At 50.3% G+C, this 23,179-nt stretch overlaps 1 protein-coding gene across 8 annotated transcripts in view; it reads left to right on the top strand.

Moving 5' to 3' along the window:
* Clec16a (C-type lectin domain containing 16A) overlaps window positions 1–23,179 on the top strand; it is a 188,686-nt gene that overhangs the window by 156,711 nt on the left and 8,796 nt on the right. For all 8 annotated transcript variants that reach the window (XM_051168138.1, XM_051168139.1, XM_051168137.1 and 5 more), the window contains one exon: window positions 19,464–19,622. In XM_051168138.1, the coding sequence (XP_051024095.1) occupies window positions 19,464–19,622 (159 nt within the window). The remainder of the gene's footprint in view (window positions 1–19,463; window positions 19,623–23,179) is intronic.

Raw genomic sequence — 23,179 nt, 5'->3', positions numbered from 1 at the left:
AATGGCATTAGCTCCACTTCTATGAGCTTTAGTGAGATTCAGAAGCATGCCCAAAGCTCCTGCTGTGGCTGTGGGCCCAAAGACAGAAGCTGTGGTACCTGCTCGCTGCTCTGGAAGCAACTTCCAGGTGCTGAGAAACAGTGTGCCAGCAGCTCTGTCCAGTTCACACCAGTGGCTTTTAAAAGATGACCCTAGCACCATGAGGCAGTTAGAGCTGGGTGTGTGGTAGAGGCCAAGACTCAGAGCCTGCAAGGCGCCATCCCATACTCCCAGTGACAGTTTTCTGATGTTCCTGTGTCTAGCTGCTATGCTCCTCAGCTCCTCTGCACAGCGATCTATGACATGAATAGCTTAACGGAAATGGGGTTCATTTTCCTAGTGGGCTCGGGATTAAGTCCATCATGGTGAGGAAGGCAGCTCACCACACAGCGCCATGTCTGGGCCAGCAAGGTCACTCAGTGGGTAAAGCACCTGCCCCCAAGTCCAACAATCTAAGTTTGATCCCTAGAATCCCCACGGTAGAAGAAAACTGATCACACATACAAATATAAAATATAAATTTATAATGAGAGAGAGAGAGTGCCTGTACTATGGACTCCCCCTACCTTTTCCATCTATACTCTGAGCCCATAGGATAATGAATGTAGATTCAGGGCATACCTCCTCCTATTACTTAACTGTCTCAGAAATGTCACCTCAGACAGCCCCAGAGCATATCTTTTCATTCCAGTCAAGAGGAAATGTCACGTGAACACTAAATCTCAAGGATCTGGCCCCTGTTTAGTGTCAGCATCAGTGATAAGCATAGATCCCATGTTTATTTGTCCCCATTGTAGCACAGAATGTTCTGGTTACAGCAGAGCTGCTCACCTTAAGGTTATAAGGTGTTGGTCACAGGAGAGTTGGGGATGAGGAACAGAGATGGGCTCTACCCTTCGAAAGCACTTCTCACTTCCTTTGGATATTCCTTACCCTCTGTAGCCCAGTCAATTGTCAGATCACTAAGAGGTTAACCCAGTGACTGAGTAAGAGCCCCATTACCCTGTCCCCTGTGAAGGCCTGCCTCTGACCATTGCTGCACCACAGACCATGCCTTCAATATGCACATCTGTGGGAGATACTTGATAGCCAGGCCTTATATTCAGCACCTGGACTCTGCTGTGCCCTCCCGGAGGTGCCCATGAAAACACATTTGTCTCCCAGGAAATGGAGCAACTCACATGATGAGCAAAGGGCTGGCAGCTACCCCAAGTGTAAGTAGCAATGGGCCTCGGTACTCTCCACATCTGACAGGTGATGTGCCCTGCACACAGGCCCCAGGTCCCAGGAGGAGCCTCTGCTGCTCGCAGGAGGCAGGATGCGCTTCTGTCCAAAGAAGTGCTTGGGCGATTATTTATTAATTGAGAAAGGGAAGAAAAAATAATAGGGTTTCCTGGAAAGGGATAAAAGTTCAATATGATAAACTCCCGAAAAGCAATCAAAGGCCAGAGAGGGCAGAAAAATAAAGGACAAAGAGACTAGGAGAGATGATGAATCATAGTGGGGCACATTAGCTGGCAGAGAAGGGGCCATATTTCATAGCTATGGGGTGCGGGGCAGGGAGGCAGCTCGCCCCACAGAGGTCACCAAGCCCTGCTGACATGATAGGAACAGATGGACCAGTCAGCTGTTTCATGTGACTGCAGGCCCCATCGTCTTAATTTTTATGTTTTAATGAGTGAACACAGAATATTACCTATGAAACTGCAGCTACTGGCAACTCACTCCCAAGCACCCAATGCTCGTCACAAGAGAGGGCTGCAAACACTGCCAGCACTTCCCAGTCCTGCCTTCTCTGGGCTTTGTTTTTCTCATTAATCTCTATTTCTCTCTCTTTCACATCTCCCTCTCTCCCTTCCTCTTCCTCCCCCTCCCTCCCTCTCTCTCTTCCCTCTCCCCTTCCTCTCTCTCTCCCACTTCCTCTCCCTCTCCCCTTTTTTCTCTCTCTCCCCATCCCCCTCTCTCCCTCCCCCTCCCACATATGTGTGTACGTGTGTGTGAGTGTGTGTGTGTAGGTTGCCCATGAGGTTCTTTGTGTGTGTATGTGTGTGTGAGTGAGAGAGAGAGAGAGAGAGAGAGAGAGAGAGAGAATGAGAGAGAGAGAGAAAGAGAGAGAGGGTTTCTCTGTGTAGCCTTGACTATCCTGGACTCGTTTTGTAGACCAGGCTGTCCTCGAACTCACAGCAATCTGCCTGCCTCTGCCTCCCAAGCGCTGGGATTAAAGGCGTGTGCCACCACTGCCCAGCTGCCCATGAGGTTCTTAAAAATATTAAAACAGAGGCTGTGGAGATGGCTTGGTGGATAAAAAGCTTCTTGTGTAACCATGAGAACCTGAGATCAGGTCGGTCCCTAGCACCTATGTAAAGAGCTGGCATAGCAGCACACATATCTTGAATGGCACACAGACCTTAGCATTGGAGGATTCATGTAGTCAAGAGGATCCCTGGAATTCCACTGGTCAGCCAACCTAGCCAATCTGTGACTACCAGGCACAGTAAAAAAAAAAAAAAAAAAAAAAAAAAAAACTGTCTCAAAAAATAAGACAAAGCAGGGAGGTGGTAGCGCAGGCCTTTAATCCCAGCACTTGGCAGGCAGGGCCAGGTGGATCTCTGAGTTTGAGCCCAGTGTGGCCTACAGAATGGAGTTCCAAGACAGCTAGGGCTACACAGAAACCCTCTCTCTCTCTCTCTCTCTCTCTCTCTCTCTCACACACACACACACACACACACACACACACACACACACACACACACACACACACACAGCCAACAACAACTGAATTAAGAGAACTAGAGGAAGACACTCCACATCAGCTTTTGGCCTATATACATGTGTCCATATAGACAACACATAAATACAGACGCTACACACACACACAGAGAGAGAGAGAGAGAGAGATATTAATACATTACAAAAGACACTGCAGGCTTCTTTGACTGTTCTCCCCAGTTGCTGCTCTACCCCTCAACACCACTCACTCAGGGTTTTGCTGACCCCTTTCCAGACCTTTCTCTAGTAGCTGCATATATATAAACACCCACCACCAGGGCCCATAAGTCTCTCTCCACAGTTCTGAAATCTAAATAGCTCTGAAAACCAAAATACTTTTTTCTAACTCATTTGGTGGCAAAACAAGCTCTGCGCTAATTTTGAGCTGTTGGTAGGAGCTGACACCGCTTGCTGTGAGTGCACATGTAAGGTTTGGTTTCAGCTAACCAAAGCCCAGCATAATGTGTGAATATGTAGTGCTTGGCTTTTTAATACCTGAAGATTATAATTTCCAGACACATCTGGCCACGAAGGCTCAAGATAAGGTGCTGTAGGCCATAACTGTCTGATGTTTTTGGTCCACCTTGTAAGTTTATGTATCACTTTCCTTTTTTATTTATTTTTCAAATAATTGTTTTCATTTATGTGCCTTGGTGTTTACCCGCATGGCTGTGTGTGGGTATCAGATCCCGTGGAACTGAAGTTACAGGCAGTTGTAACCTACCTTGTGGGTGCTGGGAATTGAACCTGGCTCCTCTGAGAGAACAGTCAGTGTTTTTAACTGCTGAGCCATCTCTCCAGCCTCTATTCACTGTCTACAGCCTGCTTTTCTCAGACATGCTACGAATTAGAAATCTGGGTTGTTACTTGCATTTCGTGCATTCCTTTCTGTGGCTGTATAGTATCCCACAGTGGATACTTGAGTATTTTTACTCGTGTTTCAGTGGCCCAGGCTTTCACTGCGCAGGACCACAGTGAGCCCCTCTGAGCACACTGCTGTTTATGTGTGCTCACCAAGAAGCAGAACTCCTGGAAGGTGGGCAGAATCTCACTGTGTAGCTTAGAGCTCTCTGTGTAGATTAGACCAGGCTGGCCTTGAACTCAGGGAGATCTGCCTCCCTCTTTCTTGCAAATGCTGGGATAGCACAAGCCCTTGTTTTAACAGTGCTGTGGCTCTTGTGTTACAAAGTTCCCTCCTTCCACATCACCTCTACAGCTGCACAGCCCTGTTGTCTTTGTTTCCTGAGGCACTTGTACCAAGATGTTATGGACTGGGTAGCTTCAACAACAGATGTGTGTTGTTTCACAGCTCTGAAGGGCAGAAGTCTGAGCTCAGAGGGTAGGTAGGATTGGCCCCTTGTGAGGCCCAGAAGAGAAAGCACTGCAAGGTTCTCCCTGGTTTCTAGAGATTGCTGGTTGCCCTTGCTGGCTGTCACCTGGCTGCTGCCGCACATGCAATTCTCTCCCTGTGTGCTGGCGAGAGAGTAGGATGGAACCATATTAAGGAGGAAGGCTTTCTCATGGCTTAGTCCATGGCTGCCTAGTAAGGCAAGAGTGTTGTGTCAGAAGGGCATGGTGAAGGACAGTGACTCACCTCATGGCAACTGCATAGCTGAGAGAGCGAGGCAGGGACCAAGGATACAGCTACTAGGCCACACCCACAGGACTTGCTTCCTTAAGCTAGACCTCCCTTCTTAGTCTCTACCCAGGCCCTACTAAAGCCATCCACCATGAATTCATCAGTGGGCTCATCCGTTGAAAGGTCAAAGCTCTCACAGTCTAGTTACTTCCAACCAGACCTACTATGTCTCCAATTAGGACATTTCAGATTGAAGCCGCTACAGCGAATATCATCGCCCGAATCTCTGCTTTTGGCGGAGGGTGGAGGGTGGAGGGGGCATGGGACAGGCTGAGATAGGATTTCTCTGTGTAGCCTTGGCTGTCCTGGAACTTGGTCTGTAAGCCAGGCTGGCATCAAACTCACAGAGATTGGCTACCTCTACCTCCCGTGAACCTCTTGGCCAGATCTCTGCTTTTCATAAGACACAATTATACTGGATTTGGACGCATCATAATGACTTCATCTTAACCATCTCCATCTGCACAGCGACCCTGTTTGCAAATCAGATCCCATTCTGAAGTCCCAGAGCCTGTCTACATTAGCCAAAATGTACCAAGTCTCCTCACACTGGTACCAGGGTGGTTTGGCTGCTCAGCACATCACATCACAGTTGTCTGTGCTTCTGATTACTCCACTAGAAGCCATGCCTTAGGGTTAAGTGGCTGTGCCTAGCCTGGGCCTGGGTTCTCATTCACCTAGCTCTTCAGAGATAGCACCAAGATGTTTGCCAGCCTGAGCCTAGATCCTTCTATCGTCACATTTTTATTTTCCTTCTCATTCCTGCAAAAAAAAAAATGAGTCCACATGTTAATAGCAAAATACAAGCCATAGATCAGAATGTCTGTGCAGGGCATGTTCTCTTGCAGACATAGAGACAGCTAGAAATCTCAGAAATACAGGGGGCCCTTGGACACCAGACATTAAATCCATCCATGCAATCTCACTTCCAGGGCAGTGTGCCAGAACCAGGAGAAAGCATTTTCTGATTTAGTTGAGGCTGAAGAAGCCCATGTCAGAGAAGGGCAGCAAGGGAAAGGGCTGCCAGGCACTTGGGGGCAGGGACTCTTGAGAGCCCCTCAGGTTCTGAAGTGCTTTTTGTAATAGGAGTTGTTCAGCTATATTCTAGGAGCTAGAATTGGAATGGAAACTGGGAAGACACAGCTTAATCAAGGAGGACTCCCGAGGGCCTCAAGAAGCCTGTCAGAGAACCAGAGAGGGTTGTACAACTAAAAGCAAAGACCAGGGCGGACTGCTTGAGTCCTTGGGTTAGGAATCAGTATTGGCTGCAAACAGTTAACACAGGGAGGCTCAGTGAAGAGACCAGGACAGGATGCATGGACAGATAAATTTAGCCCTTAGGCAGGGGAAACACCAACTTCAAAAGCAGGGCTGCAGTGGAAGCACCACCCCAGTCATCTGGGGCAAAGGTCCTGAATAGATAAAAGCGTGAGAAAAAGGAATGCTGGTCACCAGCCCACCCTGCCAATCCAGGTCCAGGAGTGAGGGGCCTTGCTACCCTGCCTGTCTATTGCCCAGGAAAGGTGCTGCCTTGTTTCATAGAGAGATGTTATGTTTGTGTTCTCAGCTGCATCTAGAAGAGTAACCCAAACCTGTCCTGAGTGTTCCTGATGGCTGCCCTGGGTCCCTGACATCCACCAGCTCCTTCCCAGTTGTCTAGTGACCGAGCCAAGGACATCTGGTGGTTCTGGGTTCCTTCCTTTTAACCAAACACTTGTTTTCAGGTGACATCCTGACATAACTTTGACCTAGACAGGGTTGGTGATCTATATGGGTCCCAGATGATGGAATACCGGTCACCATGACACCTCTAAGGCCATACTGTCCTGATGCTTGCAGCATCTTCTCTGTGGCCTCCCTCTGCCACTGTTCCTTCTAGGGAGAATGTCCAGCCTCTCAGTATTTGGGCCACTAATCACCTGTGTTCAGGCACCGAGGTCAGAAAGAGGCTGAGACAATCCAGGAATCCAAGGCTCTAAAACTGTGAGGCTGACCGGAAAGGATTTCCAGAGAGGGGAATGAAAAAAAGAATGAACCCCAAATCTTCACTCTACCCCCTTCCCAGCCCTTGAGCATTGGCCACTACATCTTGGATTCTTGGGAAGAAATGAAGTCAGTGCACCCAGCTATGCAGGTCCCGGTTAATAATGAATGCGGAGGAAGGAGAGAGGATGTTCAATATTTAAACAGTGCAGAGCGCTAGCTGCCTTGCCAGTTACTGCCCTCCGCCTGCTTCCTGGATGGCTTCTGTAAAACTGAGCACCACCCCAACTCCACAGCTGCCCCTGCCACCAGCTTATGTGAGTAGGCAACAGTAGCTTTGAGGTACTCCAGCCAGAAAGATTTCCTCCTCATGAAAGGAGGAGTTGATCACATGGGGATGAGGTCTGTGGTATGCAGTCTGTGTCTAGGGCTCATGTCCATGCTGTCTGGGTCCCTCATGGTCCTCCTTTTGATGCACCTGGATCTCGTCTGTGTTGTGCTTTGTTTGGCCTGACTGACGAGGAAGGCCTCGCAGGGAAAAGTGGACTTGGTTTATGAACCCATCTCTTCAAGTTCACAAACTGGATATCTGCCTTCAAAGTTGCATATAATGCAGAATTCTGTGAATCAATTTCTCTTTTCTTCTTGACACATGTTATATCAAAGGCAAAAGCATCCTATTGGGGGGAGGAGAAAAGAAAACATTTGGCCTGAGACATAATAAAATCATGCTTAAGGATGCAACAAACTTGAAGTCTCTTAGTTAAAGGAAATCAATACTTTTATGATGAAATATTAATCATCCTTTAAAAAAAAATAAGTCAAAACTAGAGAGGCACAAGAGCCAGAGTGATTTTAATGCCTCAGGCATTAGCTTGGCATCTGCAAGGAAACACAGCTAGTAGAGCCGCTGGAGCCTCTCTGAGAAGCCCCCCCCCCCAGGCCTCATGAGCCTCTCTGAGAAGCCCCCCCCAGGCCTCATGAGCCTCTCTGAGAAGCCCCCCCCCAGGCCTCATGAGCCTCTCTGAGAAGCCCCCCCCAGGCCTCATGAGCCTCTCTGAGAAGCCCCCCCCCAGGCCTCATGAGCCTCTCTGAGAAGCCCCCCCCAGGCCTCATGAGCCTCTCTGAGAAGCCCCCCCCAGGCCTCATGAGCCTCTCTGAGAAGCCCCCCAGGCCTCATGAGCCTCTCTGAGAAGCCCCCCAGGCCTAATGAGCCTCTCTGAGAAGCCCCCCCAGGCCTCATGAGCCTCTCTGAGAAGCCCCCCAAGCCTCATGAGCCTCTCTGAGAAGCCCCCCAGGCCTAATGAGCCTCTCTGAGAAGCCCCCCAGGCCTCATGAGCCTCTCTGAGAAGCCCCCCAGGCCTCATGAGCCACTTGTGGATTTTCATTCAGAAGCACACATATCACTCCCTGGCATGCCAAAGTTACTTCCAAGCATTTTCAAACTGCTGACTTGGAGAAATAAGAAGTGAGAAAGAGAGGAAGCTGGAGAGGTGTGCACCCATGCATATGCTGACAGCAGAGGGAAGGGTGATGCAGAATTATAAAAAGCTACCTGTCCCTCCCTCCTTTGGACCAACATTAATTATTCTAATATTTAGAACATGTTGAACCATGTTTGACTGTAATGGAACCAGGTCATACTGGTTGAATTTAGAGTTTCATATATTTAAACCCATTACATACAACTCTGTTAGACACACAGGACAGTCATGGGTATATTGAATGCAGTGTAACTGGACATTATACATCTGAGTCAAGATAACAGGAACTCCATTTTCTCGCTGGTGGCTTTGATATAAATCCTTACATCAAACTAGGCACGGTAGTGCACTCCTATAAGCACTTAGGAAGCAGAAACAGGAGGAGGATCACTGTAAGCTTGAAGCTACCTAGGCCTTAAAAAAAAAAAAAATCCATCAGCCTCAGATAGTTAAAGTTACTTCAGGAGAATTATCAGGTCTCACCTTATTGATTAAATCCACCAGTCACATGGGTGACAAAAGGAAGGCTTCAGTCTTGTATGGTGTCACATTCTCAAAAGCTCCAAATCATTTTTCCTGCCACATATCCCTCCATCTACGTCTCTAAGTCACTCGCCTCCCTGAAACCAAGTTCTAGTTCAGCAGTCCAAATGCAGGCAACCCGGACGCTTAGCCTACTGCTCTTCATTCATCAGTCCCTCAGGGTGCAATAACTTGAGACCAAGAAAAGACGTGCTCCCAGGGCAAGCAAGTCCTCTGTGGTAACACTACCCAGGAGCAGCCCAGACCCTGGGAACTCTCCTCGTCCCCTGTGTCCTGTAGCTTAGCTTCTGCTTTTCCCAGGACTTCTCCCTTGCACATGACATAAACTGACTGGTTGGCCACATGTCATGGGGCTGAAGGAACCGAAGCTGACAAAGTCCTGTCCACTGAGCAGCAACTGTAAGCTTCTGAAGCGTGTTCTGGGCTGGTGCCCACCTGGGTCTTTGTGTGACACAGCACACTCCCTCATCCCATCTAACGCCCACCATGCAGATAGCGTCTTTGGTTCTTTCTGTAGTAATGTGTAAGGCAACATTGCCATCTGTCAGTCTGGCCTGACCCCAGTCGGAGGAGAGGCTTGGTGACGCAGCTACTGCAGGAGCAAACCACCCTGCTCAGTAAGCCGTAGACCTAGAAAACAAGCAATGGAAAGGGACCCCAGGCCCATGGCTGTCTGCCCTGGGGGAGTATTAAGTACAGGTCAACACCACACACCTTTTGCAGAAGTTAACAGTGAATTCCCTGGCCCCCTTGTATACCACCACCTTGTGGAATCCTCGGAACTAGTCATCCACATTACAAGACCTATCCCACAGGCTGCCCTGCTCCCAGCCTCAGAGGACAGAGCAGGGCTGATAAGAGACTTCTCAGCAAACCAGGCACTCCTGGCCCACCACAGGCTCTAGGAACATCTTTATCATGGAAGCCGTTAGCTGGCCCACCTCCTCTGTATGTTCCTGGGTTGGGAACCCCACCCCCATATCTAGAGATGCTCCCTTAGCTTTCTAACAGCCTCCTCTCCCTGCTCTTTCAGCCTTGTCTGCTGCCTCAGAACACAGGCAGCCAAGATGGCCGCTGGTGAGCTTTCTATTGCCTTGGCTGAGAGACTGTTGTGGAGCTCTGTGCTCTCTCATGTATACACGGTAATACCATCTGAGGTGGGCAGGGGCTGGGAGAGGCAAAAGCCCAGGCACCCTGGGGAGAAAGCCAAAGCCCCGGTGCCCCACAGTTTGAATAATCCAAAGGCAGGATAATCCACAAAGTGCCTCTCCAGAACCAGCTCCACAGGGCCATATGCCAGCCAGCCATGGCAGGTACCTCTGTCCAAGACAGGTCAGACTACCTGCACTCCTGACATCCGCACAGGTCAAGTGTCCCCAGCAACAAAAGGGATACTTGGTCCTTGGGTGTCTCCCAGGGGTGGTAGCCAGGCTCTCACCTGACAGAAGGGCTGAGCCATTAACAAACTGGCATAGAGAGAAAGCAGGATACTGAAAAACCATTTTCTCTTTTCTGCAGGTTCTCACGTATAGGCCTTAAAATCCAAGAGGATTTGCCCATGGATAAAGAGCTATAGGCTATCAGATTCTGCAAGTTCCCAGATATTTTTGTATGTTATCCCTTTAAAACCAACCAGAAATAAAAGACTTTAAGTATTTGGAGGCATAGCCAGTCATCGAGTCGCCTGTGGCAAGCAAGGGTCAGAAAGCAAAGAATGGTGGCTGCTATAGTGTTTTCCCTCCCCTGATTTACATATTTGCCACCTCCTCCATCCCTGATGCAGGGCAGAAAATGGCTTTTCCAGTAATGGGATACAGAGAGGACATCTAAAGTGGTACTTGCGTGTGAAGCCCTTAGGATGACCCCAGAGTTCACAGCTCGGAAACACTGCATCTGTGGACCCACTGAAGAGAGGCAGGAAGTGAGGGTAGAAGGTGTGAGGGTCTGTATACAGAGCCTGACTGCCGGGACCCAAGCCACAGGGTGCCCACATGTCAGTAGACCTTCATTTCTCTATGGATTTCTGAAGCTCACCAGGTCCCATCCTGGTCCCTTGTTTGTTATTATTTATGTGTGTGTGGAAGAAAGAGTGTGCAGCACATATGTGTGTGCCCACAGAAGCCAAACTGTTGCATCCCCTAGAGCTAGAAATACAGGTGGTTGTAGACCTCTCAGCCTAGGTACTGGGAACTAAACTCAGTCCTCTGAAGGAACATCACTCACTCTTAACCACTGGGCTACCTGTCTAACCCCCTGTTTTTATTTGTCTGGCAGTAGATGATGTGTGTGTGGGCGCTTGCTAAGAGGCCAGAGGGGAGGACAATGGCTGTCCTGCTGTATCACTCTCCTCTGTATTTCCTTGAACAAGCTGTCTTGCTGAGACTGGAGCTCAGCCACGCCTGGCTCTTTACGTGGGTGCTGGGGACTCAGGGTTCTCATGCTGTAATGCTATGTAGCAAGCATTCTTACCCAGGTCCTGTCCCTAGCCTCCCCCTACAGGCTTTTTTTTTTTTTTTTTTTTTTTTAAATAATGTGTTTGGATATTTTTCCTGAATGAATATGTGCATGCCTGGTGCCCAAGAAGGCCAAAAGAGGGTATCAAATTCTCAGATATTTGTAAGACACCATTTGAGTACCGAAAATCAAACCCAGGTCCTTTGGAAGAGCAGCCAGCCAGTGCTCTTTAACCATTCAGCCATCTTTCCAGCCCAGCTTGTGGGCTTTTTTTAAACAGTGTTGGTGGCATCTTTTCTAAGGTGGTTTTTCCTCACTGGCTCCTAGTCTCCCCACAACCACCCTCATCTTACCAAAGGATAAGCTCCAGAGACATACTGAATCAGACACGTGAGTGAGAAAGTTCTGTGCCACCCCAGAGCTTGTAAGCAACAACAGTGTGGTGCCACAGCAGACTGGGTCTTAGGCTCTGTCACATCTCTGCCCGACTCATCCAAGCGACCTGGCAGACTGCAGCAGAGGTGAAAGGGCAGAGTTGAGGCAAGAGCCAGTGAGGGAGGAGCCAGGCCATGGCCATGCCACACTGGCTGTCCTGGGTTTGTGCAGGAGGTTACAGGGCTGATTGATTTTTTTTTTTTTTACTGTTTCCCAGCATCTCAGTGTGTGGTGAGAAAATATGAATACTGCCTGGCTCGGAGCCTGCGCCTCGGACCTCCAAGTGAATCTGCTAATGAAAGACAAGCTGGGGAGCCTCTTGGCTCCCTATTCACAGTGAAAGTCCTAGCAGCTCTATGCATCCTCACCTGGAGCCTCTTGATAGACTTGATAGGTTTTAGGGAAGGCAGATCCTGGAGCCTCTCCCTCCCAGAGGCCTCAGTGGAGCACCTCAGTCCCAGGCTGAGCTCTTAGATGTACTTCAGACTCACACAGCGCTCTTCACAGGTGCCACCACAGGGCATCTCCACAGGTGACATCTCAGGCTCAGGATGGGGCCAATGACAGCCCAGCAAGGTACAGTGCTAGTATGCAGACAAGTGGCAACTAGCTTTGCCCCCACTCCCTCAGGTAGGCCACTCCTTGTTTCTCAAAAAGAGCAGGAGGACCGGGGCTGCTGCTCAGTAGGTGACGCTAGCCTGGCCTTCACAGAGCCCTGCCTTCTGTCCCCAGCACCACTGAAACCTGAAATCCCCTCCCTCAAGAGGTAGAAGCAGGAGGATCAGGTTCAAAGTCATCCTGGGCTACCTAGCAAGCTAAAGGCCATCCTGGGAGAGACCCTGTTTCCATGGAGGGGGGGTGCAGGGGGAGGGACACTGAATTGTGATTTCTACATTTTAAAACTTCAGGCAGTGGTTAGTTTACATAAAGGTCCAGATAGCCACCTTCTTACCTTCTTTTGAGGAATTGGAAATGTACACCTCACAGGGGAGTGGGAATGAGAGGCCTATTTTCTTACACTGCAGGTCCCAGTCCTGATATCTCCCAGGGCCCAGGGTGGCACAGCACATTTTCCTGACAGAACAGAAGGCCTTCTTAGCCCCAGGCCTCTGTGATGTCAGAGAAGCCTCTTGCTTCTTTCCACCTCCTTCACTTGTTTTACCAGCCAAACTTGTAAGGTATATGACCTCTGCCAGTGGGATCCACAGAAGAATCTGGAAAGAAGCAGGGAAGCCCCTCTCTGGCCAGTCAGAACACTTCCGTTTTCAACTCTTACAGAAATCGAAGTCTCACTGCTTAGAGAAGAACGCTTGACAAAGGACACTGTGTGGCGGTGGCCTCCCGGCAGGGTGCATGAGACACCTTCTGAAGGTGCCAGGGGAGTTCAAAGGATGCGGGCCTCTTAGCAAATGCTGGGTACCGAGAGCTCCACCATGCTGTGGTTTTCCCCCAAGCTGGAACTCCTGGGAAGCTCAAGCTAAATGTGCTGTGCTGTGACAGAAGTCTTCTGCTATCACTTTTACTTGGCATCATCCTGATGTTGGCCTAGTACCAACTGCTTTTGCTATAGGCTTCAGGGCTTGTCTCTCTGGGGTGAGCTTCAGCTTTCAGTGGGAAACAGTACAGATGTATGCTGGGAGCAGCAAGTCTCTAGAAGTCTGTGGATGAAGATAGAGTTAATTCTGGAAGCCGCGAGCCCCTGGTGGTCTACCAGGTGTAGCCCTATGTTACACAGAGTAGGGATCCTTGGAATAACTCCTGCGCTAAGCAGGCTTCTGAACTTCACCTTCTGACAGGCCCCTGTGGAATCCCCTGCATAGACTCCAGCCAGTTCCAGGACTCCAAGAGGCCAAATTCGTCTTAACCTGAAACAGTTCAGTTGTAGTCAAGTACCCGAAAGGCATGCTCTGGGCAGGTCATAGAGGCCAAGGGCCCCTGCTTTCTTGGAAGATTAGAAAGGTTCAGCTCACTCACCCCCAGTGCCCAATGTCCCTGTCTACACACTGTGAGTCTCTCGTGGCCCTCAGTCTGAGGCCTCTTCTATAATCTCTGAGTTCTGGTTTGAACTCAAAAAGCCACTTAGTCCCTCTACTGGGTTCTACCAAAATCTCCACTTACACCATGGAAGGAAGTGTAGAGAACATGGCCTAAAGCAGGCCTGGTGGGGCACACCCGTCATCCCAGCACTCGGGAGGCAGAGGCAGGTGGATCGCTGTGAGTTCGAGCGAAGCCAGCCTGGTCTACAGACTGAGTCCAGGACAGACAAGGCTACACAGAGAAACCCTGTCTCGAAGAACAAAACAAAAGAAGAGAGCATGTCCTAAAGATTTGAGTTCATAGTCAGGATCACCTGCCCCTCCCTTTTTCCTTCACCCCACCACATCCAGATCTCTGTACCCCACCACTGCCACCGCCCCATAGGCTCAGGGCAATTGTCTCCCTACCAGGAGGTCAGAGCCAGCGCATCAGGGTGACCAGGGGGCTTAATCCTGCATTAGCAAGGCATTCCCCACAACAGTATCAGATAAGATTAGCTTCCACTATATAGAAAATGCTAGAAGAGTGGTAGCATTGCCCTTTGGTAAAAACACTGTGCTGTGGTAAGCTAGGGCTCCAGGAGGCAGCAGGGTCCCAAGCTCATCTTCACTCAGTACTCTTCCTTCCCTCAAATACAGTCCCCCTCACAGTCCAGGATGACTGCTGGATTCTGGCTATCACATCCCTGTTCCAGGAAGCAGAATAGAGGATGTACCTACCCTCTTTCCTGTTGAAGAGGCTTCTTGGAAATCCCACATGCCACTTTGATGTCTGTCTGATGGCCACAATGCAGTCACATGGCCTTGCCTAGTGGCCAGGCTCTGTAACTGCAGGTGAAGGGAGAAAATGAATAATAAGAAATAGCTAACAATATCAGAAAAACATCTGAAAGGAGCTAGCTGCTAAAGTAATGAAAGTCGTTACACAAAATACTAGGTATCTGTGCTGTCAGGTTTCTCATGCACTGCCTGAGCAGGACAGACTGCGGGGTATAGGGAGAGAACTTTTGCCCAAGCTGGCAGCCAGCACATAAGCCCTGAAGGGCCAGGAAGGGACCTGTGCAGACAGAAAGGAGGCAGAGGGGATTGCAGTCTGCAGGAGTAGCCCAGAATGCAGAGGACTGCAGGCCAGCCTGGGCTGCTGGGAGAGAGGTCCATTTCTACCCAAGCTCCCGGTGGATTTGTCTAGGAATCTAAGAATGGGAACAGAAATGACATTGAGAAATGCCACAGCACAGTAAGTCAGGTCACAAGGGAGAGAACAGCTGTGTCAGGACAAGGCCCCATGGTGCTTGATGTTTGGATTTTATAAGGCACACATGCAGACCTCTCCAGGTTTAAATGCTAGTACAATATAAGCCAGCTAGTGCCGTCACCAGCTCAGCTTCTGAAATCTCATGAACCTAGTTATTACAAGTGAGTGCTAAAGGCAGAGGTAAACAGAGGAAGGGACTCATCCCAAGTCTCAAAAGCTAGGGTGCACAGAACGTGGGCTTGAACCTGGGGTTCTAACTCCACGCCCAGTGTTCCCTCTGTCATTGGACCTAAAATAGAAAGCTGACCTTTTGGTGGTAATTTTGTTCCTGACAAATGCCAGAGAGCTGTTCATTAATTCACATTCCCAGAACCATGGCAGAACAGAGCAGAGGAAGACAGGAAGGCTCCAGGCTGCCACATGCAGCTCTGAGATCCTGCAAAGCAAGGGGACAGCTGCTGTTGGCATAGGTCCACCTGCCTGGCCCTGCTCTGGGAAAGTTTGTCCAGGTCCCAAGAACTTGCAGGGAGGGAGCCTGGGAGATCAGAGTGGCTCATAGTGGGTGGTACTGCTGGGCCTGAGTGTGCCCAGCTCCTAGGTATTCTATTTCTTCTCTACTCTCTTCTTTTCTGGTTTGAAATAATATTCATAGGGCTGGGGGCGTAGCGTGCTTGCCTAGGATGCTCAGAACCCCAAGTTTAATCTCAACACCACATAAACTGAACATGGTGCTATAGGCCTATCATCCCAGTCCTCAGGGACGTAGAGGCAGGAGGGTCAGAAGTTCGAGGTATTTTCAGCTGTTTTCAGTGAGGTCAGGGCCAGTGTGAGATACATCAGACCCTGTGCCAAAATTATAGTAATGCGTGGTAAGGCACTTGGAGAATTCAGACAAGCCTCGAAAAGACAGTGGAACCCCCTCAAACCCACCCATCCCTCAGGGCCTCTGCCCTAGCAAGGATGGGGGAAAACCTGGATTTTTCTCAGTAGGAGTATGTGGATGTATTTTTGCTAACCTCTCCTCACTTGCCACATCTTGAGCACTTCCTGGGCACTTAATCTTGCTTTCTGCCAGCATTTTGCCAACAGTGGAGGCTTTCATCATTGCCTGTGTCAGAATTCGTTGGCTTTTCTCCAGCACTGGACACATCCTGTCTTAACCATTCCCTATACTACTCCCTTTCATCAGCATGTGGTCCCCACCCCGCCCTCACTCATCCCCCACCTCCACCACAGACTGGGTCCAAAAGCTTGTAGTCCCCACAGCCTTTGGTACACATCTGAGATCTGTTCTTGAGACACAGGGCAAGCCAAGCTTGTCATCAGCAGAGAAGACCCCAGGGAGTCTGTGTGCCTGTTACCCATCCCATGATCTCTGGCTTGTCTGTGTGTTTGCAAGGACTTGGCAGGCCTTGTGGCTTGACACAAGCCCAGAAGGACTCTGGCATCCCTGCCGTAGTTAGCTCATCCACAACTGCCTTGCCGAGATGAAGCAAGACTTGTGAGGTCCAGGGCTCAGCCAGGGCACTCATGTGCAGCTCTCTCCAGTGCCCACACAACCCCCAGTAAGGCAAGTCAGTGCGAAAGAGAGCCCTTGAAACTGCAACCTGCAGGGAGAATGGAGAAGAAGGAGCGATCTGAGCAGCCACAGGAGAGGGAAATACATGCTCAGCACCTCTACCCAGTCGACCCTACAAAATATGACAGGGCTGGGACCCGACAAGCCGATGGCATGAGTTCATACCAGGTCCTACATGGTCAAAGTAAAAGGCCACCTACTGCAGGTTGTCTCCTGACCTCTGTAGGCATGCTGTGGCCCACACATGCCTACACATAAACACATGCACATACCATAGCAAATAAAAAGAAAATGGTCTTTTAAATGGCAAGATCATAGGCTGGGGATGTCCTTTTTCTGTCCAACTCTAATTACATTTGTATTTTATTACCAGTTTAAGACTTGATGCTGGCCTCCAAATAAAAGACCTTCCTTTTATCTTCTTTTGAAAAGAACCCAGGCTGTCCTGCCTGCTAGGCAAGGGCTCTGCCACTAGTCTCTGCCCCGCCCAGCAAAGAATATTAGTATCCTTGCTCATCCCCTCACTCTAAATATGTCACAGGCAGAAGACCTGCCTTTAGAGACCCCCATGGTCCCAGCCTTGTCATCTGTTCAGGAGCACACGGCTCAGCCCCAGCTCTGTTCCAACACTCAGCTTGTTTGCATGTGTGATAAATTGGCAGCTTGGGAAAAGCCACCCGGCATTTTGATTTGTTACAGGGTAATTCATTTTCAAGGCAAGTAAATAGCTTATAAACTCAGGGGTTTACCACTGTAGGTGATTAAGAAGTAAGCAGCTATAAAGTTCACTGCGTGAAGCTGTGGCTGATTGTCCCTGTGGAATTCTCCTGAATAGTGTTGGGATCTGCCAGATGTTCTCTGTGTTTCCTCTGCTGGCTTCTCCTGCCAGTCAGCCAGCTCCCAGTGCAGCCTCATGGGGTCTGGAGCCCGGAGGCACTGCCGTTCCCTCCGTAACAACCATCTGGGGTAGATGGCAGAGGGCAGGAAGCAGTGCCCACCAGGCCCGTCCACCTGCCACAGCCATGATGCATGTCAGCTGCTCCTAGAGCATGGGTCTGGGTATCAGCGAGCTTGGTCCGGTAGTTAATAACAGCACTTCTTCACAAACATCAGTCTGTGCATCACTGCTCCCTCGCCAAGTGCAGGGTCCCACTGAGTCTACAGGGAAGAGGTGTGGAGATCAGGAGGTCCTGTCTGTAGATGAAGAGAAGTAAGTGAAGAGGCTCAGGGCCTTCCCTGGGCCCCACTGACCAGTAAGCTTTCCTAGGGCCAGGAGCCTGCTCTACCCTTTGTACTTCATGGGGCCAAACACATCGCCCCATAGAAGACACAGTACGCATTTCTAACCACATGGTCTACGTTTAAACCGGGTTCCAAAACTTCGTCCCCTTAAAACTTTAATTGACGAGTTGGTTACTTATCTTGTTGTGTGACAAGTAACTTAAGGACGCTTGGTTTGGCTCGTGGTTTAAGGGGACACAGTCCACATGTGGGGAAGGCCCGATGACCAGAGGATGTGGTGGCTGGTCACACTGCATCCACGGTCAGGAAGCTGAGAAGCAAATGCTGGACTTCCTCTCCCTTTCCCCTTTTTTCTCAGTCAGGGACCCCAACCCAAGAGATGGTGCCGCCCATGTTCAAAATGAAGACCCACTCTGAGAGCACTTCACAGACAGTCCCAGAGGTGTTTCTGTGGTGATTCCAAATCTAGTCAGGTTTGCCATCACACAGGCAGTGGCCAGCACCTTTTACCTTCCTGTGTTCTGTGGAAGTAAGGCTGGACCTGGAGTTGCAGCAGTGCAGGAGAGGCAGAGTGAGCCTGGGGCCAGCTGTGCAGAGTGTGCTCACAGACGCCAGGAATGTAGGGTACGCCATGGCCCTGTCTCAGCTCCATATAGCTTCTGAACGAGGGAGCAGAGGTGATGTGGGCTGCAGTGCACCAGCTCCTGGGGTGAAAGCAGAGCCCACATGTCTGCATGGGCTGCTGGGCTTATTGAGGTATTTATTCCTTGGGAGTTTCCATGTTTGTAGAGAATAAAATCAGATGTGTCTGCCCTTTGGGAGGGCAGAATGGAAGAGCTCTGAAGCCCCAGTCTGTGGAAAGCATGAGGCAGGGGTGCAGCTCCTGGGCCATCTAGCAAGACTGAGCTTTGTCACAAAGAGGTACTTTTGGGATTTGAGGGCTTTTGGGGGGGTTTTGTTGTTTGTTCCTTTTTTGAGACAAAAATCTCACTATATAGACCACACTGGCCTCAAATTCAGAGATCGTCCCGCCTCTGCTTTGTGTGTATTGGGATTAAAGGCATGTGCTACCACAATCAACATAAAGAACACTTTTTAAAAATTAAGATTTTTTTTTATGTTTGAGTGTTTTGCCTACATGAATATATGTACACCATGTATGTGTCTGGTATTCACAGAGGCCAAAAGAGGGCATTAGATCTTCTGGAACTGGAGTTACAGGCCAGGTTCTGAGCTGTCATGTGGGTCCTCTGCAAGAACAGCCAAGTGGTCATAACTCTGATCAACAGAGAGCACTCTTAGTGGGCATTGCTATGTACCATGCCTTTGCTAAGGCCTGCTGGGGAGTCTCACAGCTCCCCAGTTCCCCCACTGTTGAGGCCATGAGAGTAAACAATCAGAAACAGACTGAGAGGCCTCAGTAGCCATTTACCTGCTACGGAGAAGTGGGGTTTGCCATGCAGAGCTAAGAGCCTCCACATGCATGAGCGACTCTAGGACGGGCTATTGGTGGCTGTCCCTGAGCTCTTTAGCAGAGCCCTTCCAGGACTGCTGAGGCTCTCCATTGTCCTAGTGACTTTCCAGCTCACCTTACTTTTGGTAGAATGAAGCCCAAAATTCAGCCACAAGGAAGGATACTGGTCTCTGTGTTACCTTAAACAGGAGCCCTAAGGCCTCAAAAAGCATAGCCAGCCATTGCTATGGGTGTAACAGACACCATAGCCTGCCTTGGCCTGGTCAATGGCAGCTCATTCTGAAAGCAGCTTTATGCATGCTCAGATTGGCCCCTGACCGGAGGCATCAGCTCATTCTGGAAGACACGCCAAGAATCACAGAGAGATCAGACCACAGACCAATAGAGTTATCCTGACATTGAAGTCCCAATGCTGCCTCTGAGGAAAAACTGGCCTCCCACTGCCTCCAGCTCAGCATGGGGGTAGCCCTCCTTCTGCAAAGCCTGCCAGCATTCTTCTAATTAATCATGTTGTGCACTGTTGTCTTGCAGGCTTTGCTGTGGCCCAGTGCATAAACCAGCATAGCTCTCCATCCCTGTCATCACCGTCCCCACCATCTGCCAGTGGGAGCCCCAGCGGCAGTGGGAACACCAGCCACTATGACTCAGGAGGTTCTTCCTCGGCACCGTCAGCAACCCAGAGCCCAGCAGGTATTGGCCATGGGACACGGGAGACTTTGGAAGGCCCTTTGGGGACACTGTGATACCTTGCCTCTTGCTATGACCTTTGACCCACAGCTCCTCCTCATGGTGTCTGGGAGACACTGCCACTCAAGGGTGTTCTTCCTGGTTGGGCAAGATGGCATCACTCAACCAGCTGGGTTAGCGCTTATCTTGGCCGCTCTGCTCCACTGTGACCACAGAGCTGTCGGGGATGGTATCAGCCAAGCCTAGCCTAAGTGGCATGTCGTCACATCTATGTGTGCCACCTGGAGGGGGTCTCTCAGAGATGACTGTGTGAACTCTGGGAGAAGGAAGAATCACGTCCTTGCTAATTGTGCCCCAGCATACAGATTTCCTCTTTCAGTGTTTGGCGTTGTCTAGAGGACCCAGCAGAGGCTTGCCCAGCCCTCTCAGGGAGGCAGCTCAACAGGACAGAGCAGGCTCATCGAGCTGTCCTTTAACATACACCAGTTCAGAAGCCATAGAGAGAGTCTATAAGTGGAGTCAGCCTGTAACGCCTCAGCTCCACCCCCACCTGCCTTGTCCTGGGCTGTTGTGAGCCCCTTGCACACGCGTCTCTGTCTTTTCTGCATCAGGTCCCAGGGAACAGACATCAAGCTTGGATCCTGATTAGCACAGCCCCAACTGCAGCCAAGAGGGCAGGACTGCGCGGCTGCACACATAGCAGCACTACCCCATGATCTACATACATGGCACCCATGTGTCCAGCCTGTACCTGCTCCGTGCCCTTCTCTAACCCTCCGAGGTCTGGTCAGGGCCCTGCCCGGCATACCTCATGAGGCACCTATCCCTCTTCTTGTTTAATATGGAACACGGGGGGACATGTCAGGCAAAGTCCATAGTGCTGTAGCCATCCATTGGGCCCAGTGTCTTCCTGGATATTGTACTTCCCTCCCTGAGGGTTTCATCTTCCCAGCAGTGGATGAAATCACCCTGGTACCAGCCATGTGTCCACCTGTGCTATGCCCACAAGGTACTTTTTTCCATCTCCTGTTGCTGTCACAAGGCCCAGGCAGGAAGGTTACCCTCAGGCCCACATCATTGGAACCTCCTCCAACTCACTGCTGGCTCCTCTCCCTGCCCCCAGGCTAGGGGAAAAGTAACTCTGGACTCAGTTGAGGGTTAGCTACATATCCAAGCAGTTGCTGTGCAAATGGATCATGCTTCAAAGCAAAGAACAGCTCCTGGAACCCTATCCTGGTCTCACCTTGCTCTAGGACAGGAGTGCAGGGCTGTATACACTTGCTGACATGCACATTTCTGTATATACTGTGAACCCAAACACTCCTGTTTTCCAGCACTCTGCAGGTGGAAGGTCTTTTCCACATAGCTCGGGACAACTTTCTTCCATTTTTAAAGAGACAGAGACAGCGTCTAAGTAAGCAGGTAGCCACATGCCTCTCTGCCTAAAACTAAGACCAAGAGAAGCCTTACACTGCCCAAATCAACCCTACAATCTGCTCATTCTTTCTGCTGTGGCCCTCCTCAGCCTCCAGCCCCACCATTCCTGCCCAGTGCCAACAACATGTCTTCATATCTCACAGATCCAGGGGCCATTAGCCTAGCTGTCAGATGGCCAGGCAGTTCCAGTGCGTAAGTGATAGTCAGGACCTAGGAGGTGCCTGCTCCCTTTCACTGCATCCCGGCAGGCACACCAGCCCCATTTTTTATGTGACATGACAGTAAAAGCCTGGGTCTGGCTACTCATCCACCTCTGTCCACTCCACAATAGCGCACCTCTTTCAGAGAAGCTGACCTGGCCAAGAGCTATGCTTCATTCTGGGGACGGGAGTCAGATGACCTGAGATGCAGCTCTTGATCCTGGGAAGAGACTGCTGGAGCCTATGTCCACTCCACCTCAGTGCCACAAGCGCACGCTTTGTTCCTGAAGGTCCGGCTTAGCCAGACTGTTCTTCCCATGCCTGTGCCCTATCAGGTTGTGCTCTAGGGGAAAGCCAAGGACAGCAGAAAGTGGGGAGGAGGAGTCCCTCCACCAAGTATCACAGTTTGACAGTAGCTCTAAGTGACAGCCCAGTATTTAGGGATCAGAGAAGATGCCCCCGCATAGCCTACTGGCCAGTTTTCATACCTGCCAAGGGCTGCCAGCATCAACTAGAGGCACTGTCCTAGGGTATCCAGCCGTAGTTAGATTAACCTGAGGAGCCTGTCCCCACATCATCCATCAAGTCTGCCTGCTGCTTACCCTGAGCAGCTATGGCCTTGCCAAGAGTCCATTTGTCCTCCGAGTAGTTTTGAGGGCATGGTGCTAGCACAGAGCATTGCTGGCCTTATATCCACTGAACCTCCCAGAGGCTAGGGAACACCTTTGTACAAAGAGCAGCTGCCAGGCCCCTCGAGCCAAGAGAGCAAACTCCAGAGGCTTAGAGGCACCCATGCCCTACTGCAAGGTCATATATCTGGTCAGGAAGTATATGATTGATGCCATCCAGCTGGTGAGACAGCAGTTTCCCATGTCTGCTGTATGGTGTTGAATACTCAAAACTGTACAGGGGGCAGATCACAGAAATACAGTTAGGTGAGAAGGTTAAGTCCACTGATGAGTAATTCAGTAGGGCAGCTCTGGGTCCCAGTTCCTTTCCGCCAGTTCCAAAATAGCCAGAAGAGCAGATTGGAACATTCCTGAGCACAGAGAAACACTGAGTGTCTGAAGCAATGACTTTCCTCTTCCCTCGACTTGATGACCACACGTAAGATACATGTTTCAGAATAGCACAGCACACCCTGCAAGTGACAGGCACCCATTGTGCCAGTCTAGGCAGTTTAGAGACCTAGGGAAGACACTCGTACTTTCCTGGCATTGCTCATGGCCTAGACACCATGGTCAGTGTGGCTTCCTCCTCAGCCCACACATGGTCGCCCCATGTATCCCCTGCAAGGCATTGCCTGGGAGCACTACGTAGGCAGCCTCCTCCCTGAGGCCTTCCCCTCCTCCGTTGGAAAACAGAACAGCTCTGACAGATCATGCCATTAGCCAGCAGAAGAGTCCAAGTGTGAACCGGACTGTTGGCGACTCTAGAGCCATGCCCTGTCTTCTATAACAACCCAGTAGAGTGTGGGACATGGCCCCTGAGCCTTTCTCATACTGCCAGGGGTATGCCGTGGACCTAAGTCAGAGTTTGAATTCTGACTATAATGACTTGTTTACAGCTGTCCTTCATCATACACAGTTGCCTGTGGGCCCAGCTCCAAAGCCACTGTCCCACTCACTCATCAAGCCCTGGGGACTCATTTAGTACAGGTGACAGATGGCTGGGCCTTGTGGGTCCCAACTAGAGAAATGCTTGCTGAGTCCCCAAAGCACAGTAGGCCCCAGATAGCCACATTTTCTTCTGATGGAGGGTTATCCCCAAACTTAGGGTGACTTGTCTATCTGTTTCGTCCACTAGACTGACCTCACACTTCCTGCCTGGGTTTGAAAGACCCACATGTGTCCCCAGGATGGACAGTGTCAGTTTCTTGTGGGGGCTGTGTGCTCAGACCTCAGTGGTGCAGGCTGCCTGTCT

The sequence above is a fragment of the Acomys russatus genome, chromosome 25 (genome assembly GCF_903995435.1).
Source record: "Acomys russatus chromosome 25, mAcoRus1.1, whole genome shotgun sequence".
NCBI lineage: Eukaryota > Metazoa > Chordata > Mammalia > Rodentia > Muridae > Acomys > Acomys russatus.
The sequence above is the reverse complement of the archived record's forward strand: the minus strand, read 5'-3'. Positions and strand labels throughout refer to the sequence as shown.